This window comes from Akebia trifoliata, chromosome 12, assembly GCF_017979445.1.
Source record: "Akebia trifoliata isolate Shusen 1 chromosome 12, ASM1797944v1, whole genome shotgun sequence".
Taxonomy (NCBI): Eukaryota; Viridiplantae; Streptophyta; class Magnoliopsida; order Ranunculales; family Lardizabalaceae; genus Akebia; species Akebia trifoliata.
Genome location: NC_141386.1, coordinates 22,969,744 through 22,990,622, shown reverse-complemented (window position 1 = coordinate 22,990,622; position 20,879 = coordinate 22,969,744). Strand labels below are relative to the sequence as shown.

Here is a 20,879-nt window from a genome sequence, read left to right as displayed (position 1 = left end):
CTGTATTTGGGCTTTGTTCAATCCATAGACCATGGTCTTGTCCAAGGTCTAGTCTCGAGGCACGTGCAACGTTAGCACGTCACACGGACCAGCTAACTGGGGTGCACCCTTGTGAGTGGCCCTTGATGAATTAATGCTCATACTACGTATCGAACTCATGACCCACGGGCATTAATTGCTTATTGATCTGAAATTGCCATTGAGCCAACCCCTCGGGGTTTCATTCATATAGTTTTGTAGTCGGCTAAGGTTTTAAGATATTTAAATAGAAAGTAAAATTTATCAATTTACGCAAAAAAAAAAAACGAACAAAATTTTTTTACGTAAACGGATAAATTACATAGACCTCAATGTAATTTTACTTTTATATTTAGAAAAATAAATAAATTTTCATTATGATAAAAATAAAATAGTATATTAGTAAACTTAAATTGAGGTCCATTCAGATTATATGTTTAAGTAGATAATTTTTTAATTTTCAATAAACAAATAAGTTTTACTTTTTACATAAATATTTTAAATCTGTGACCAATGTTTTAAAAACCGACTACATAACTGAAAGATTTCCCAAGTAGACCTATCTACTTCGTTTTTATTACAGAAACTCTCCTACCTTATCTAGTTTGCTTCTCAACAAATCTTGAGTGAGATCCACATTATTATAAATGATTAAATGCCTATAATACCCTCAGTTCTTTTAATTACCTACTCATATACTAAGGGTAATATAGGTATTTTACTTATTTTTAAAAGATGTGAGTCCCACTCTCAAACTTTTTAAGAAAAAAAACACTTTCATTACTAAGTTAATAAGGAAAGTTTCCCCATCAATGGCTCGAATACAAAAACATGATTTGATTCCATAGGATTGTAGAGGACAAAATTCTAACAACTTTTGAAGAAAAAAAAAACAATTAATTTTCATCGTTGAATTTCAATTTTAAATTTGGGAATCCTGTAGCCATCCATTTTCAACACCCTAGATTAAGCTCATATATGATTTTTTTAATTGAATTTTTTGAATGTGAGTTTTTCCATAAAATCTAGAAGGATTTATTGCTTGATTGCAAATTTCATTATCCATGTGGGTCCAACGTGAATTAAACTCCTTCCAAAACTAGGGGTGGAACTTGGCCGAGTTCAAATTGAAAATCGAATCAAACCGATAGTTTTGGACTAGTTTGGTTTGGTTTGGAATAAGTCACGATTCGATTCTGAGTTAAGAAAATGGAAAATCGATCAATTTGATTCAATTTTCATTCAAGGCTCGTATAAGATCAAACCAAACCAAGAACTGAATCCTTATGTAATAAATAAATAAATATTAATTTGTTATTAATTATTTTAGAAGTTAGGACATAGATTAATGACTTTGTTTTTTATAGATAAATTAATGACTTCTTATATGGAATTTAATATTTATTTATTTTTTTCTTTTAAAATATACTTCTTCCAAGCAAGTGTCATAGATACTGGCAACCTATAGATATTGGTTTGGTTCTAGTTATTATTTAGTGGAATTGACCTGTGGGTCCGGTTGCAATTTAGCCCAAATCCAAACCAAATTGAACCAATGTGTATCCCTAGCCAGAACGTCTACAGGAACGGGACACAAAGCGTAGGGTACTGATTCAAAGAAAAATGGCTTGGTTAATGGCCCAATGTGATTTATTTAAACTCTTACCAAAACACCCCACGTACACACCGATCATATCCTATACGAACCGGACACCATAATGGATACTGACTGATTCGTTTCTAAAACGCTTTTATAAACACCCAAACAAATGTTTATCATTATTGAATGAAAGATTACGAAAACGGATAAAAAGGACAAAGACATCTCTTAAATAGTCGATATTATATTTTCATCAGCTATTTGCAACTATCCCCAAGAGAGTGTTGAAATTCTTAGTAGAGCTACCACTAGAACCCACGGCCTGCTTAGCTTGTTCTCTAAGTAGCATAACCTTCTCTCTCATTTTCTTCCCATCTTCCTTAGACAACATTGTTTTCAAAGCGCTTACTACTCCATCTCTGGAGAAAACTCCATTAGAAGCTTTAATGCCAATACCCCACTCTTCCGATACCAACCCTCCAGTGATCAACTGATCTCCAAAAATTGGACGACAAATCATCGGTACTCCCCCTGTGATACTCTCCAACAAGGAATTCCAACCGCAGTGTGTCACGAACACACCAACATTAGGATGTTGTAGGACACGTGACTGTGGAGCCCATGGAACCACCATTCCCTTCCCACTAGTACTAGTCCTATCTAAGAACCCATCTGGAAAATGCATCTGTAGTTTATCTTTGATAGACCACAAAAATGTTACTCCACTAGCCTCTATTCCTTCAGCCAAGGCTACAAGCTCATTTGGTGGTGGTGATATAACTGTGCCAAAGCTAATGTATACTACTGAGGTGGGTTTCTGGCTATCCAACCATTGGAGACAACCACCACCACTTTCATCAAGATCAGATAGTGATGGTGATGGTGATGTAAGGTTGAAGGGTCCCACTGTAAGACAATGTTGGACCTTGGATTTCAAATCTTTGATTATGGGAGGGTCTAGTTCCTCGAAAGAGTTGAGAGTGAGAGCAGTGGCACGTGGCAATATTTGGCTCATTCGATCCAACATGCGTGTGAAGAATGAATCCAAATTTACTCCGATGATCTCTGGAGGCAAGTCCTTGACGCGTAGACCTGATAGTCCTGTAATGAAGTCCACCGCTTCATCTTCACGTACTGCAGACACAGTGTGTTTAGAAACTTAGGACTCTTTATTCCATGAGTCGTGATAATACAACTTGCCAGGTAGCATAGAACTTCATGATGCGACAAGTTTGGAAATCATAGATCTGTACGCCTTGGGATGCAGTGTTTCCTGAGGGAGCCGTGCATCCCAAGGCATACAGATCTACTGTTCCCAAACTTGTCCACGTCAGGTAGTCGATTGAATATGCTACCAGCCGAGTCATATTATCAGGACTCTCATTCCATTGTGTGTGTGTGTGTGTGTGATTGTTTGCTCAGAGGCCATTGTTTTGAGATGTAGCACTGATGACATAAGTAATAATACGAGAATTTCTTTAATAATATAATTTTGTCACATTAAAAAATACAATCCAATACAAAAATGTTGTAAATGGTGAAATTTTATGAATTTCAACAAAATTTTTATTTTTCTTAAAAAAGTTATTTTTTACCCTTATATTTTAATTTTAAATTTGGGTGCTCGGTAGGCAACCATTCATTTTCAACACTGTTGATCAAACTCGAAAAAAATTTCTTATTTTATTTTATTTTATATTTTACTATGAAATTTTTCATGAAATCTAGAAGGTTGTGGTGTTAGATTGCCAATATGATAATCCATGTAGATCTTACAATACTTTTTAAGATTTGAAATATAAAAATAAAGATTTTCGGATAGTAGATGTGTGGGTAGGAGAGAGAAATTTATTTCTTATTACTTACATCATCAGTGCTACATTCCAAAACAGTGATGGTATGTGAGCAAACAATCACTCAGGGAGGAGAGAAAATTTCTTTTTATTGTTTATGTCATTTTTGACACATGTCAAACATTTGTTTTGAGCAAAAAAAAAAAAAAAAAAAAGGCACTCATAATTTTCTATTAGAATAAGAGTGCTGATTTTTTTTTTTAATTTTAACTTGATAGGAGGACTCAAAATTCACCAATGTGGCATGGGCAAATAATTGTAAATTCTGTCCCTCAGAGTACACAATCGATTTGTAAACTTCAATTGTGTATCTCAAAGTACAATTGTGTATTCCGAGTAAAAGAATCTATCAATAAGTTTGTGAGTCTCACTGTCAAGTTGAGTTCAAATCATTAGATTTTAGGTGGAGTTCAAAAATCATTAAACTTAGAATAAAGCTTTTCTAACTAGAAAGTCTTATCTTTGGCTGATGTGGCACAAGCATGGAATCATAAATCTCTTTTCTTGGGAAATACAACACTATATTTTTATGGAGATGTAAAGTTTTGTATCCTAAAAAAATGATTTCATGTCCATGTCATGTCAGCGGAGTATTCATCGAATGAAGATTTTTTAATTAGAAAATCGGCAGTAAGAGTGGCAATCCACAGCCGTGTTCCCGTTTCTATTGCAATATATGGTGTTTTGGATTTAAAACATCAACTAATTAAATCTGGTCACGTAGACTGGTTGTCTAACTGTTCTGGGTTCTGATTCTTCCATTAATCATAAAGTGACCCTAAAGTATGAAAACAAAAATACAACTATTCTTTGCAAATATCTTAAAAAAAGAGGCAGGTTCAATAATTTCATCTAATTGCATAACTGTCTCGGTAATTTCCCCTAAAATTTTACTTTCTCTAGGAAAATATGAAAAATATATACTCCTAACCGTGCATTAAAATATCTCTCTTATTGAAATATTTATATCGGAAAAAGGGAGAAATTACTTGTACACCACCTAGAATTCATTGGGCGAAAATTAGAAAATTCGAAGAACTAAGACCCATGAATTTTAAAAACTGAATTTCGACGGTTTGGGGTCATCAAAATTGATTATTTTTCCTCATATTCAACGGTTTAGAGTTGTCAAATTTTACCCATTCTCCATTATTTTGACAGTTTTGACCCTTTGAATATATATATATTTTGATAATTAATGAAAATTTTGACGCTTTGGTCCATCGAATTTTATGTAATTCGACGGTCTTGGCAATCTAAAAACAAAAAGTTGCTCTCTTCCCCTATTTATTTATTTTTATTGAAGAAAAGAAGAAATAGAATGGATCAGATATTTCATGGCTTTTCTGCAAACCTCAAATGTTTTTAGAAGAACAACCATGCCTTGCACCCTAACAAAATAATTTTTTTTAGATTGGAGTGCAATGGGCTTCTTGTGATCTGCAAGTAGTTGCTCAAAAAAAAAAAAAAAACTAGAAATGCACATGAGAGATTGAGAGGAAATGAGATCTGGAAAACAAAGCCAAACCTTCCTAGAATGAAAGTACCAAAATCATAAGAAGAATAATGATGAATGCACGCGTTCTTTGTACACGATTGACATGGTAAGGGTATAGAATCGCACATCTTTCTCTTGTATATCCCGATAAAAATGATCTATGATTATATGCTCTTGCCACGTCAGCCATCCAACTGCTTACCAAGACCGCGTGCATTCATTACGACTTTAATAATAAATAAGGCCAAGGAAACTGTTAAAATGGAGACACATTTAGATGAGTACGTGCTGGAAAGTGATTGGATAGAGAGAAATATTTTTCTTACTAAATAAAGTTTTAAACCTTACACTAAGGGTTGTTTTGCTCAAATGGATTACCACATCAGCAATCCAACACCACAGGCCTTTATGTTTCATTGAAAAACTCAGGTAAAAAAATAATTAAAAAACAATTTATTTTAAGTTTGATCTAAGGTTTTAAAAATGTACCGCTAGCAAACTTTCCCATAATTCCCAAACTTAAAATTGAAATTCAATGGTGAAAAATAATTTTAAATAATTTTTCGAAATTTTTTTCTTAATTTTATATAATTTTGTCATCTACAACCCTGAAGAATGGGATCATGTTTAGGATGCCACAAGGTGAGTCGTGGAGATGTCAGTCTCTGAATGTATCTGCCTCAAGTAACGCCACCTTCCTTGCTGCGTCTGACCAAAATGATTTGTTTTCATCCATTTTCAACCCCAAAAAAAATTTCAGACCCATCTTTACGTGCAGTGGGGAAGACGATGGATCTTGAGGGTAGAAATATTTTTGGTGTTTTTTTTATTCGAATTGGGAGATATCGGATGAGTGGAGAGATTAAAAGAGATTCTTTATTAAAAAAATAATTGAACAGATTTATATCGGATCACAGATTCACGGTAGATTTAATACGAATCCGATCCAAAATTTAATCCATTTTTTAAGATTTCGATCTGAATCCAATCCAAAAAATCAAAATCTTGATCCACAGTCAAATTTTCGGATCGTATTGGATCAAACATTGGATAAAAATCGGACCATAGCCATCCCTAATAAAACTACTTCCACTGTTAGATGGAAGCATTATAACACATGGCTTTAAAACTCGGTTTCGCATTTTGTCTCGTCCAGGCCCGATATCGAGTCGTCTTGAATGAGTTTTCCGATATGTTTGAGACGTCTCGTTCGAGAAATAAAAAAATTGAACGTGAGTTATTAAATCTTAATAAAATAAAGTGACTTGTGAGTTGGTCTTATTCAACTCTGATACCGAGTTAACTCGGGTGATAAGTCTCGATCTCGGACTAGTTTTAAAATCATGTTATAGCAAGACTCAAATAAGTTGAGCTACGATGGATTTGGAAGTGATGTCGTCCGATTTCACTAGGTATAAAATGGGTTGGATTTGACCCAAATATATCTTATTCGAAAACCAAATTTACCTGGCATATGGATCCTTGGAACAATATCCAAATAAAAAAAATGGGTTGACTGCAGTTTAATGTCATTTGACCCTACTTGGATCCGGTTTGATACAAATCCATCACTAGAGGGCCTTGATTAGGATTATATATATTGATTTGCAAATCATATTTTAAAGTTTTTTCAAAATATACTTTATGAAATCTAAAAAAATGTAGTACAACGGTAAAATAGGAAATTATTATAAACCTCCTAACGAGTAAAATAAGAGAGAAAATAGTCAAACATTCCACAACTGTCTGATCCCATTCGGATCTAGATATGGTACTAGTTAGTAAGATCTTTATAAATATCTAGACTTGAATATAAATAAATATACTAAAATCCTGCTCGGGTCTAACCCATTTTATGCCCTGGATTCCACAAGGACCAGTTCTTCTCTTCATCTTGACATGGAAGGAAGAACCCTTTAAATAGAACTGTCAATGTATCTGGTTTGGATCTTATTGGTATCAAATTAGACCTGGACTCGATCGGAAACCAATCAGATCTATCATTGTAAGTCTAGATCCAATCCATTATGATATAATATGCGAAAGCATAAAAAATTGGTTTGGCAGCTTAATCCAAAGAAAAACCTAACCCTTTGATTGAAAAGTTATTTGAGTAAATGGCCAACGTACTCTGGAATGTATCTGATGAGATAGGCCCAACAAATCTTATACTAAGGTGGAAAATGGACTGGTTGCAATAGACACCGCCTTTAACTGTGCTGATGAGCAATACATAGGAAACTGTTAAGTTTTTTACTTGCATAGGAGGAAAGAAATCTATGATTATTTGTACCCTGCCACAATGATGAATGTAGTGTCCAAGGCACGTCAATGTATCACTACTCTTTTGAAGAATAATGCTGAAGTGACCTTATGCTGGAATCTCACATGGCACTTCTTGACGTGAAAGTGTATGAAATCATAAATGCTTTTCGTCAAGATACGAGTGAAAAAACATCTATGGTTCCTATCCACTTTCATGTCAAGAAGTGTAATATGAGATTCCAACTTGAGCTCACTCCAGCAAAACTCCTTGTGAAATTCAAAGTGCAAAATGACGTTAGACACAACTTCAAATGAAATGCATGGCATAATAAATCGACGCACTATGTCGTTGACGCTAAACAAAAGACACATATGTAAACGTGATTGTAGAGCCATGAGATTAAAAAAAAAAAGGCCTAATGGACGAATTATACAAAAGGCATCACTAATTTTCTAAGAAGTGTCCTCAATTACACCTATAATGTATAATTTTTTTATTTTTTATAATAGAAGTTGTATTACACATTCTTGCCGTAAAACAACCAAAACCCATAAACAAAAAAACTAAACTTCATTCAAACACTAATTTCAAAAAAATAAAAATTCTAATTTCATTCGAAGATAAAATAACAAATAAGCTAAGAGTACAATGACCAACCATTTTTAAACACCTAATCTGATAAATAAAATGTTTTTTTTTTTTTACGTACAGGGTCATTTTAATAAAATTAAAAAAGAAAAGAAAAGAAAAGAAAAACTAGGAGATTTGCAATCACATAACCCTATGATCTGGTTGGTTAGTTTTCGAAATTACAAAAATAAAATATTAAAATCCTTTAATTCATATTTTAAATTAAAAATAAGTTCCTCGTACATGTGCGTTTGGGCCAGGTTGTATTGTAATAATAGAAATAGAGAAACACTTACTAAGATTTGAAATCGTACTAAGTTATTAAAGTTAGACTTACTGTTATATATATATAAGTGGGTCTTGGGTTCCGTAGACAACATTCTGTAGAATGCATTTTGTCCTATATAGGCTGAAAGTTTCAGAATGGGTTGATTTTTTGTGAGAATGTTCCCTATAGTGAGGAAATCATCCTCACAAAAAATCAACTCATTATGAAAAATTTAGCCCCAATGTACAACTTAAAGAATTGTAGATTGTTCATTTTTTACCATTAGTTTGTAACCACTTTTCATAGGGTTAGAAGTTCTAGAATCGATTGATTTTTTGTGAAGATGATCTCTAAAAAAAAATCTGCCCATTCTGAAATTTATTTTTGTCATATAAGATAAAACATTGTCTAAGGAAGGTTCACATATGTAAGAAATGCACTTTCCTTATTAATGTAGTGAGACTTTAAGCCTTACTAAGGGTCGTTTTGCTAAAATATTAGATTACAAGATTAGTGATCCAACACCACAATCCTCAAGATTTCATGGAAAAACTCAGATTAAAAAAAAATGGGCTTCACCTAAGGTTTTGAAAATGAACTACTACCGAACTTTCCACGAAACTCCTAAATTTAAAATTAAAATTCAATAATGAATTATTATTATTATTATTTTAATTACATAGAATTTTGTCCTCTATTACTCTGAAGCATTGGATCATGTTATTGGGAGGGTTGTCCTTACCAACTTAGTATGACTAGTTGGACTACATAAAAAATAGTCACTTCCAAAAATATTCTGAGCCCACTGCTTATCCTACGTAAAAATATAAGTATATGGGTAATGTTCAAAGGCCCTAAAGAGACTCAAACATTGTGCCATATATTTTTTCAATGTATGGGTTAGGAGTTCCAGAATGAGCTGATTTTTGGTGAGGATGATCTCTATGATGAGGAGATCATCCTCACTAAAAATCAGCTCATTCTGAATCTTCTGACCTTATCAAAAGTGATTTATAAAAATTGAATGATCCACAACTTTTCAACTTGTAAACTAGAGTTAGATGTTTCGGAATGAGCTGATTTTTGGTATGAATGATTTCTTCACTATAGATATCATCCTCACAAAAAATCAGCCTATTTCAAAACTTGTAACCCCTATTTTAAAAAATATTTGACTCTCTTTCGGGCCTCCGATCGCTTCTTATCTTTCAAAATTTTGTTGGGGCCATGGCCCCTCTTGTCTCCACATGGTTCTACGAGTGGCTGTCCGTTGACATTCTTCCCTCAAGCATGATTTGAGGTTAGTATTTTCATAAAGACATGGTCAGTGTTTTAATAATCGGATCAAACCCGTGGTGTGGTCCAATCGAATTAAACCAGACCAATTTGATTAAAAGTTGGTTCGATTATAAGAAATTTACCATTACAGCTAACTCCAATGGTTTGACGAATGAGATCCGTGTACATATGTGCGTATAGAGAACAAGCTCCAGCAGTCCAAAATGGGATCCATGGAACTCCTCCCATCTCCTCCGCCATCTCACCTACACACCATAAGAACGCATCGCTAATCAAACAGCTTATCTTCTTCTTCGTTTTCTTCTCCACCATCTCGAACACCTTCTTAAAGTTATCTGGTGTAGCTTTAACGAACAGTTCGATCTCTTCTTGCGGTTTTCCAATCCAGACATACTCATCTGGTATACCATCGAAGACATCGTACGATTTCAGATTAACCAAATCATCAACACCAATATCTTTCGATCCCAAGATAGAGGCATTGATTTTTGTGGTGCTGAAGAATGAGAAGGTTATATCTGGTGCTGCAGATGCTAACCTACGCGTAAGGTGAAGCAGAGGAACTGCATGGGTACCGAATGGGAAAGCAAGTACGGCTACGTGAGGTTGACGAGGATTGGTTTCTTCCATGGTATAGGAAATGGTATTTGGTTTGGATCAAGTAAATGATTGATTTATATCTGATGTGAATACTTGTAATAATGGACTGAAGAATTTTTATCTAAAATTTATTCTCCGCTTCACGTGCTGCTCTCCGTTTCGTCCTCTTAAACTCATAGTCGTTGGACGGGAATGGTGGTTAAGTTGTGGAAGTTGGCAAACTTGTCGGGTGTTGAGATATGGATTTGGTGGTTGCAGACGTGACATCTCGTTGTTAGCATATAACTTGCCTTTTTCTTGGAAAAAAAAAAAAAAAGCCGAATCAATCTCTCGTTTCAACACCACTAGTAACAATCAACACCAAAATGACCATATTTATTTATTAGAATAAAAAAAAAAAAAATTCATTTTGTCTTACCCAAACCCAATGCACTGAATCCAAACCAAATGACCATATTTATTACCCAATCCCGAGATCTCTCTACTGAAATAAAACAAAATTTTATATTCTCTTCCTCAATGTACTTAACCTCTTCGGCGTCTCGAGAAATCAAAATACGTCTTCATCTTCCCATACGCATCATCCTCTCTCTTTTTCTCTCTCTCTCTCTCTCTTTTAAAAGTATCTAAATATACCCTACAAATTCTTTCGCATCACTCAATTTTTTCTATTTTTTTTTTTTTAGGATTTTAAGAATAGATATCCTAATTTGCACAGACTTACCTTAATATTTTCACATTTTAAAGAATCTCAAATTTAATTTCAAATAAAAGTCTAAAGGCCTTTAATAGACCCATAATTCGTGATAAAAAAGTCTAAAGGTCTTTTTTAGGATTTTAAGAATAGATATCCTAATTTGCACAAGCCTACCTTAATATTTTCACATTTTAAAGAATCTCAAATTTAATTTCAAATAAAAGTCTAAAGGTCTTTAATACACTATGTGAAAACTTCAAAATTTTACATAAAATATTGTTGGCCTGGCCTGATGAATTTTAGAGTCCAAATTTGTCAGCTAGTAGACCACGAATTTCATCTTTTTTCCCCATTAAATCGCGCGATTGAGACTCTCTCTCTCTCTCTCTCTCTCTCTCTCTCGATTTCTCTCGATCTCATCTTTCTCTGTCTCTGGTCTCTCTCTCTCTCTCGATTTCTCTCGATCTCATCTTTCTGTCTCTAGTCTCTCTCTCTCTCTCTCCTTTGATCTCATCTCACCCTCTGATCACTTGATCTCATCTTTCTCTGTTTCTGATTTCTCTCTCTCCCCCCTCGATCTCATCTCACCCTCTGATCTCTCTCTCTCTTTGCTTTGTCCAAGAGATCTCTCTGTTTTTGATATGTCGAAGTGATCTCTTGATCTCTCAACATTGGAAGGATGGAGAGAAGAAGAAGCCATTAATCTTTTGAAATTTCTCTGTTGATTTTAATGTGAGTTTATCTCTTTTCTCTCTCTGGTTGATAGATCCATAACACTATACTGACTATTGAAGTTGAGATCTAGGATTTTTGATTCCACAAAATATATTAATTTTGATTTTATATTTCCCAAATGTGTTAATTTTGCATGAAGAAACAAAATCTAAGAACAAATAAAAATTAGATAATATATCCCAATGATTTATTAATCTAAACATTGTTCTGGTTTATTTCCTAAATATGGTTCCGTATTTTTCAAAAAATCTGCTTCTGCTGCCTATTGTTCTGGTTTATTTCCTAAATATTGTCCCAATTTGAACACATTTGACACAAAGCAAAACTCGATGTTATAATGATGTAGGTGCTGCTCTAATGTCCTTCAAGAATCTATGTCAGAATGTTCCACCAAATTGGCAGGGATCAGATCCTTGTGGTGATGGTTGGGAGGAATCCGCTGCACCAATTCACATATCACTTTCATGTAGGCCTTCGTTCTACTTTCTTCTCCATCACTTATGTTGGTTATTCAATTTTTTCATTTTGGAATACTTGAAATACTTATCCAACTGATTCCTATATTTTGAAGCATTTAATTTGATGCTTCTAGATAATATCTGAATGAGGAGAAGAGTAAATTACGAATAGGCTTTTAGATAATGTTTGAATGTGGAGAATTTATTGAGACTAATTACGAAAAGACTTCTAGATAATTTCTGAATGTGGAGAATAGTAAATTTTTTTTTTGTCTAGATAAATAACTTATGCAATTGTAGAGGAAATCACAATGTCATTGTCTTTCATATTTATAGTCTGTTTCCAAGAGAGTTTCAAACTAATGGGTACCTTGAACAGCTCTTTGTATGAGCAATCAGTTGTTTTTTTTGTTGATGGATGACTGTATAATATTTGATGCGTCTTTGTTAGAGCTTCTTTATCTTTTGACGACTCTGGTTGGTATTTTGAGCATCTTTGTTAGTTTTTGGCTCTTTCTATATGTGTATATCTAGCTGTGTTACCATTGATTGTCGTTGTAGTGGGTTTATGTTTATTTAATTGAGTGTTTCTTACTTTTCTTGATACTAAGATACAGATGTATCACTAGGTATTGTTATATAGAGGAAAAATGACTTACAAGGAGTTGGCAAAATTGTTTTTAATTCATTTATTTCTCTATTCCTTTTTATATCTGGCCATGTTATAATTCTATGCTATAATCTTATCTATCTTTTTAAAAGATTATTTTTGATGTGCTTACTTTTTTTGTTGATTCATAGATTATGGAGTGGATAGCTATGATTTAAGTTTTAGAAATATGATCATGGTTATCTATTATAAAACTTAAGACTCTTTAACTTCATGGCTGTACAGATTTATAAAATGGCTGAAGACATTCAGACTAAGGGGGGAAATATCACTCGTGAACCTGATCCAGTTAAAGGTGGGTCATCAGTCATTACTTTTGTGAAGGATCATGATGGCTACATTTTTGAGCTTAGTCAAAGGGGCCCAACTCTTGAACCACTTTGTCAAGTTATGCTTCGTGTGGGTGACCTAGATCGTGCTATTAAGTTCTATGAAAAGGCTTTGGGAATGAAGCTGTTGAGGAAGTTGGACAACCCTGCATACAAGGTAAAAAATTTCGCCTTTTATACAAATATATTCCCTGATATGTGTTTTTTTTTTTTCTAAGTACCCATCAATTTCTTCGATTCCATGAACTGTACAGTATACAATAGTGATGTTGGGACATGCAGATGAATACAAGTCAACTGTACTGGAGTTGACATATAATTATGGTGTGACCGAGTACACTAAAGGAAATGTGTATGCATAGGTTAGTTAATTTCCTAATTATCATGTACTCCAATATTTTTTTTATGTTCGTCGTAAAGCATTTATTGTTTTATGATGCATCAATAGTTATTCCCAGATTGCTGTGAGCACTGATAATGTATGTAAAAGTGGTGAGGTTGTTAACTTGGTTACTCAAGAGCTGGGAGGAAAGATAACCCGACAACCAGGGCCAATCCTTGGAAGTAACACCAAGATCACCTCTTTCTTTGATCCAGACGGCTGGAAAACGGTAAATTTCTGAATGTTGTTAATGTCCTACAGTCATACTTCATATTGTGCTTGATTATAATTTAGGTCAAGTTGATTTCTTTCGTCCTGATTATTGACATATGGCAACTCTTACTTGTGTTTTTCATAAATTACATCATGTGTAAGGTCATTGTTGTACTGTGAAGTTGCCTCTTATATGGAAAATTTACAATTAACTTGTAGTAAGTACGTTAACTAATCTGTTTACACTAACATCTGCCAACCATTTACATCAACACCTACCAAGTCTAGACAACACCGTTGTTTGATATGTCTTGTGGTACACTTCTTAGACATAGAGAAATCTCATGAGAGTTGAACAATGAAACATGATTCATGTTGCATACAAGAACCATATGATATGTTAATGTTTCTGCAGGTGATGATATTATGTGTGAGTGACTCATCAATCTACATAAACCATCTTTCTATTAGTGGTCAATGGGAGAAGGTGTGTTTGAACTCATCAATGTCTGCATTGGTGCCTTTATTTGGGGTTTGTTAGGTATGGAAGAAGCAAAGGCAGCTATGCATGCTTTTAAGGGAAAAGTAGTTTTGGATTCTTAAATATGATCAATTACATTCATTGTTGATTTTTTAGAAGATTTGATTGTTATTGGATTCTCTGTTTTAATCTTTGTGATGTTGCAGACATTAATGGGGAGACCAATTCGGTTGTCATTTGGTAGAACAAATTTGAAAAAAGAATCAAAAGATAAGTACCCAATTTAAAGAAATATCATCTGAGATGAATTGTGATGGGGGAGAGCAAACAGGCAAAGCAGATGATATGTAACTCTGCGACTTTATGGGAAGTTTGAGGGTTTTTTCATTGTCCATGCATCATTATTAAATAGGTGAAGCCACTTTTAAGCTTTATCTTGCTTGTGAAAAAAAATATATAGATTGTTCTGAATGTCTTCTGTGATAGAATTCAGTTAAATGTGCTCGTTAGAAAGTTTAATGGTAAAAAGTATAATTATTTTGTGAAGGTTTTTATTTTAAAACTTCCATGATTGTTGTAGAGAGGAGCATAGGTATGACTTAATATAGATTTTCTGATCAAACTATAATTATTTGCTTTCTTGCTTGTTTCTCTTTGTTTGTTTGCGGAAGAAAATCGACATTACAGGAATTGAACCTCCTATATGCAGCTAAACAAATCTTTAGCTAGAAATCTACTCAAAAGAGGGAAGAGTCGTTTACATGTTTTAATTGTTGGTCAAGTTTAGATACCTTTAAAGGATTGATTGAGTAGTTTTCACCACTAACAACATCCAAGGCAGTTATGCCTAGCAGCCAATTGAATATAACTGATTCTTTCGATTTGGTAACCAGTTAACGAGAAGCAGAATACGTTCGACATTGCCATGACGAACAATGCAATCCTTTCAAGGTGGATTTTTTTTTTATTCATATAGTTATAGTTATCTCAAGAAATTTGCATTTTCATCTCATATTATAATCTTTTAAACATATGCTAACAAGTGGTTATGCATGTTACATAGTAGACAAGTATCTCATGCTGCAATATGTGTATATAATGCATACTTGGCACTAGTACATGCCATGATATTCTACTGCACATCCTTAATAACATTATAATGGAGAGATGTTCTGCTTTCATTTAGATAGAGAGGGGATACATATTTCGACGTGATTGAAACTTTTTCTTTCTTTAACAGAGGTTTTAGATTTGATAAATTGTTTTTACAAGCTTGAAATCTCGTCTTTGCTTGTTTTGGTAGTTTTATAGATTCCTAATGCAAGGTTGGGGTAAAAGTACCTCAGAACCTGCTAGTTGGAAACTTCCTTGCTCTTTTGATTCAGGGTTGAATGCATACAAATTGAAGGAATATGAGAGATTCCAGATTGAACTGGGCTTTTAAACAATGATCTTATACTCTTTAGTTGCATATTTATTGAAGCTAAATTATAACAAAAATCCAAAATTGGTGATGGCAGATGAAGGCTTTTAGTAAAGTGACAGAGAACTATGAGGTATATGGATTTGTCAAGGTTGGGAGATATGTTCAAAGGATCAGATGCATCATGAGGGAAACAACAAATATGCAAAAGCTCCATTGCCGGTCCATGGCCTGGTTTAAGATTTTACATTGCTTTTGTCATCTCTTAACATGAATTCTGATTCTTCGTGAAGGACGTTTATCTATGAGAGCCATGTTTTAGCTGGAGCTATCTGTATTGGATATCCAAGAACTTTTACGTGAAACTAGAGTTACATTGCAGCTTTAATTATCAAAACAAAGCTATGTTTCAAGTATCAACTTAACTTTTATTTCATAATTATTGTGAACTTTGACTTCCATTTGTTTGTCATTATTACTATACACATGACCTACGAACTCGATGATCCACAGATTAAGACGTTGATGGGCCGGGTGTATTGTATGCCATGGATGAATCTTTAATCATTTCTTTTCAAAGTATAGGAGGTATCATATATGACCTTTTGCCAAAATATTTTTATATAATATTTGATATTAGTGGATCAAGACTATTCAAAACCTGTCGATATCTGAAGTATCCAATAATTGTTGTGCTTGTTCTCTCTGATTTCATATGAACAGAATTGCTGGGATGTTATTGGAATGGGTGTTACGTATGCAAATATAGCAAACAAGTAAAGGACAGAAGCCCAGGCAGATCATTATCTTTCGGTATATTTACAGCTTAGATGGGCCACTTTTCAATTATGTCTGTTTTTATTTTCGTGCTTTGTGCTAAATGGTTAAATTTGGATTCAATTGATATTTCATTTCTTTTTGTTTGGTCTGCAACTTATCATTTTTCTTTGATTGGTTTTCATTTTCTACAATACTAGTGTTTCTGCAACTTTTCATTCAATAAATAAATACTTGTATTTCAAAATAAAGTTTGCATTTTGTAGATACAAGTGAAAATTATTGGGTATATCAAACTTTGAATTGTTTTTTTGCTAACTTTTATATGTCTTTTCTGTTCTATGCATGTTGTTTTACATATACGAATACTGGGCAATAGTCTTACTAAAGGATTCTATTGATTTGAGAGAGAATTTGGTCTGATAGAAGAGCTATCAATGTACGTTGCAGATAATATTATATATTATACTAAAGGCTTTTACATTTCTCTTTTCTGTTCTATGCATGCTCTTTTCTGTTTGAGTTTTCAATGTACCTAGGTAAGAGGACATAGGTCAAATGTATAATATATATATATATTAAAAAAAAAAATTACAGCAGCGGATAATATTATGTGCCTCTATAAGTATTTTATTCTATTTTCTAAAAATTGATCTATTGCTGCGGATATAAAGATCCGCTGCTATATGTAGTATATTTTAGTAATTAAATATAGATCTCTTGCAGCGAAAAGTGAGATCCGTCATTATATGTAATATATTTTATTAATTAAAATTTGATCTATTACAGCAGATATTAAGATCCACCGCTATAAGTAGTATATGCTATTAATTAAAAAATCGACATATTGTAGCGGCTAGTAAGATCCACTACTATATGTACTATTACTATATTCTATTAATTAAAAAAATTGACCTATTGCAGTGGATATTGAGATCCGCCGCTAAATGTACTACCTACAACAGCTGAATAGATTATTTACTGCTATATTTAGCGACCGAGGTAACCACGACGGATCTTTGGTTCCACTGCTTATCGCCGCAATAATTTTTATCGATGAAAAAATTACCCTGTTGCTGCTGAAAAATCCATTGCTGTAGATAAAAAATGTTGTAGTGACTTCTATTTAATCTCTATGATAGAATATAATACATTAGTAATGATTTTCTAAATAAATTTATTTTTTTGCTTGGTGTAATAGCATCAGTTATTATATGCATAAGATCCTTACATCTTCCTTTTTCAAATTTACTAGATTATGCAACCACTAAGCAAGCAAGCTAGTGGTTAGTAGCAAAGCTAGCACCTTGTACTAGATTCTACAACCAAAGTATTCAAATATAATCATATAACTACTTGATGCACGCCTTTTGAAAATATAGTCCTTCTCAACCTTTCTGGTAAAATCTTTGTAGTGCATCTGATCCTACATGATTTGATCTGTCATTTGATATGAGGAGTTGGTTCGGTTATCCATGACCTTGGATATTTCTTTATGCTATTTATGGAGTTATTTCTTACTTGTTTTTCTCGAATTCATGAAGAATTTGTATATGCCAATATTAATTAATTTGGACATTTATTGATTAGGTGAAGAGCCTATTTCTTAAATTTCTTGAAATTGGGTTTTGGTTGTTTGTTATTCTCAAATGACTTGTTCTTGCAGTCTCACTCAAGACTTTCCTTCAAGAAGGTTAGTATAGTTCAATTTTTACATTTTGATGATTCTCACACTCCCAATATACATCCATTGTCGTACTTTAGGCCATTCCCAACATAGAACTATGTTCTAGCAATTTTGGTAGCATATTTCTTATTTTTTAACATTTGTGAATAAAATCTAGATATGTTTTTCTATTACTTTGGGTTAATATCTTGATATACCAAACCTTTTCCATGTAGGTACGAGAGCGCTATTAGGATTTCGTTTAGAACAATAACAATGTGTGGGAAATTCAAACCTTGAGGAAAATAAGAGGACGCGATAGAGTGGAGAGAGCCAAAAGAGATCATGGGAATCATGACCATTTGTTTCTAATTGTGTCTTATTTTTAAACAATTATGTGACGTAATTTCATTTGTAACTGCCCAATTGCTTTAATTAAAGCTTGTTTACTAATGAAATTTCAATATATAATATGAATTTTGAGTTATTTAGTTTAATTTGGAGCTTGTTTTATGATTTTTGTTTTGTTTGTTATTTTTTTTATTATTATTTCATTTATTGTGATTGGTGAATTAGAGGACCGTCTTATTGTTTGTTAAACCTCCATATTCGACGGTCATATTCTATGGATTACTTTTTTTAAACCCATTCTACAAGAGAATATTTGATAGTTCAGGACCGTAAAAAAAAAAAAAAAAATTCTACAAGAGAATATTTGACGAGCATATTTGACAGGAGGGTCCATCAAAATTTTCAAAATTTGACGGGCTAAGACCGTCAAATATGGTTTTTTTTCACATAGTGATAGACCTATAATCCGTAATAATTGTCACTTGATATATTTTTTCTCTTGTATACATGTATCATTTCATTTTGTTTTAATACCCAAACTTTGTCTTTAATTCATTATCTTAACCTAATCCCATAACCTAAAACATAACCCAGAATCTAACCCATAACTTATGATAAATCCATAATATATTGCAAGTCCATTACCTAAAACCTAAAACATAACCCATAACTAATTTTAAGACCATAATATCAATCCAAGCCCATTTATATTCTAAATCTACTACCTAAGTCCAATACTTAGCCCATTACTCATATCTAAATCCTAAAAGCTCATGGTTTTACATCTTTTCTCAAAAGAAGACACATGTCATACTCTAAAAAGATCAATTTCGAATTTATCTATTTGCCATTACTTTTGGAATCATTTATATGAGGTTCAAGGTCAACGTTATGTTGTAAAATTCATACTATTTTTCATGTATTTTGTTGAGTGCAAGGTTTAAAGTCAAGACCTCTTGAGTGTTATTTATAAAGTGTAGGGATTTTCTTAGCTGATGAAACATAAGCTAAATAAACTTTTTTCTTTTTTTATATAAGTTGAAAATCAAAGATTCTCTTAACTTTTTTATTTGTGAGAGTTGTAGAGACAATTATTCAAATATTTAGTCCTACATTAGATAAATACAATAATGGTATTCAACTAATAAAGGATTCCACTTTCTCTCTCTTACTTGGATGTGAGTGAGAAAGAGAGTGGGTCTCGCGTGCACATGGGGGTTCAAGGCATCATGGAACTACAACCCATTGTGTTTGGGGCCAATCCATTGAAAAATCTTACTGTGTGTGTCTGTGCATGTAACACCCGCACAAGGGGGGTGCAAATATTGGATTTAAGCTTCACGTAGATGAGTGTCAAAAGCCTATTTTTGCTAAAATTTGATTGGTCACTTTCGAGTGCACGACTACCAGGAACGTGATTGTTGAATCTTGAAAACCAACCACCGGAATCTTTTGCACCGTGGATATCATCCTAAAGGAGTGTAAATTTGGTTTTAAGGACATCTGCTCTTCCTTGCCCTAGTCACATCAAAATCGATAAGTTCTTTCCAATTTTCACTTTCTACAATTTATTTTTTGGATTTAAAATATTTGTTTCAATAACACAGAATATCTCAAAAATATTAAAACCAAATTATCTTTTTTGTTTTGCTTCTTTAGACATGGATTTTAAACTTGAACATGTGAAACCAAAGCTACTAAAATCAAAACCATTTAATGGAAAATTTTATCGAAGATGGAGCAAAAAAATGTTATTCTTCCTTGAAGTCTTAAATGTTTTATTTTTTCTAAAAGGAGAAAAATCGATAGAATTCTATCCGAACCTGCAAAACTGGAGCAAAGTAGATGGGATTTGTAGAAATCACATTTTATCTTATCTTTTAAACACCTTGTATGGCATTTACTGTGTGTATGAGACATTTAGATAATTGTGTGGCACTTTAGAGAAAAAATATGTAATTGAAAATATGGGGGTAAAAAAATATGTAGTGAAAATATTTTTAGAATTTGTAATTTTCAATGGGAAGTCGATTATGGACCAAGTGAACGAGTTTCAGAGCATTATTCACGAGTTGACTTATGAATACATTAAATTGCCTGAATAGTTTGTAGTATCGTCCCTTATTGAGAAACTTCCTCAAAATTGAAATGAATACAAGATCGACTTGATACATAAAAAAAAAATGAGTCACTCGAAGATCTTATTGTTCATATTAACATATAAGACATGAGTGAAATAAGAGAAAATAATGGTAAGGTAAAACAGTTTGTCACCAAAGCCAATCTCGTAAAAAGGGACTCTCAGCCATCTAAATTCAAGTCTAAGAAGGTATTAAAAAATGAGAAACTAAGGACAAAGAACACTGTTGGCTTCAAGAATCCAAATTACATTTGTTTCGTGTGTGGTAAACCGAATCATCAGGCAACTGAATGTAGATTCAACAAGAGCAAGGAAAAATCGAAAGGAAACTATGAGAATATAATAGAAACATATGATGACATGATAGTTGCAACTCTCTCAGATGTTAGTCTTGTGAAAAACTCTAAGGAGTGGGCTGTTGATACTGGTGTTATGAGACACGTATGTGGAAACATGGAGATGTTTACTACCTACAATTCTATGGGAGACAAAATGGTCTATTTAGGAGACTTGAGGACATCTCAA

General features: G+C 33.2%; 2 protein-coding genes across 14 annotated transcripts; one reads left to right on the top strand and one right to left on the bottom strand.

Moving 5' to 3' along the window:
• Nucleotides 1-1,634: 1,634 nt before the first annotated feature.
• Nucleotides 1,635-10,170, bottom strand: LOC147389085 (anthocyanidin 3-O-glucosyltransferase UFGT-like). The gene is made up of 2 exons (XM_086418938.1): nucleotides 9,555-10,170; nucleotides 1,635-2,752 (listed from the first exon to the last, which is right to left on the bottom strand). Exons 1-2 carry the CDS (start codon nucleotides 10,060-10,062, stop codon nucleotides 1,872-1,874), a joined length of 1,389 nt encoding a protein of 462 aa, XP_086275064.1. The 5' UTR covers nucleotides 10,063-10,170; the 3' UTR covers nucleotides 1,635-1,871.
• Nucleotides 10,171-11,109: 939 nt separating this feature from the next.
• On the top strand, nucleotides 11,110-18,363 carry LOC147389084 (lactoylglutathione lyase GLX1-like). Of its 13 annotated transcripts, none has more exons than XM_086419336.1 (11): nucleotides 11,111-11,461; nucleotides 11,811-11,930; nucleotides 12,818-13,078; nucleotides 13,204-13,283; nucleotides 13,370-13,532; nucleotides 13,932-14,003; nucleotides 14,204-14,409; nucleotides 14,891-14,948; nucleotides 15,518-16,008; nucleotides 16,144-16,233; nucleotides 18,100-18,363. In XM_086419336.1, the coding sequence occupies exons 4-7, from the start codon at nucleotides 13,270-13,272 to the stop codon at nucleotides 14,282-14,284; spliced, it is 330 nt and encodes a 109-aa protein (XP_086275462.1). In that variant the 5' UTR covers nucleotides 11,111-11,461; nucleotides 11,811-11,930; nucleotides 12,818-13,078; nucleotides 13,204-13,269; the 3' UTR covers nucleotides 14,285-14,409; nucleotides 14,891-14,948; nucleotides 15,518-16,008; nucleotides 16,144-16,233; nucleotides 18,100-18,363. The 13 variants fall into 13 exon arrangements, with proteins under 13 accessions (XP_086275461.1, XP_086275462.1, XP_086275460.1 ...); XM_086419326.1 differs by having other exon boundaries at nucleotides 11,118-11,461; nucleotides 13,176-13,283; nucleotides 13,380-13,532; nucleotides 13,932-14,057; nucleotides 18,100-18,354; XM_086419325.1 differs by lacking the exon at nucleotides 14,891-14,948 and adding an exon at nucleotides 17,788-17,890 and having other exon boundaries at nucleotides 11,118-11,461; nucleotides 13,176-13,283; nucleotides 13,380-13,532; nucleotides 13,932-14,057; nucleotides 18,100-18,353.
• The last annotated feature ends 2,516 nt before the right edge of the window (nucleotides 18,364-20,879 follow it).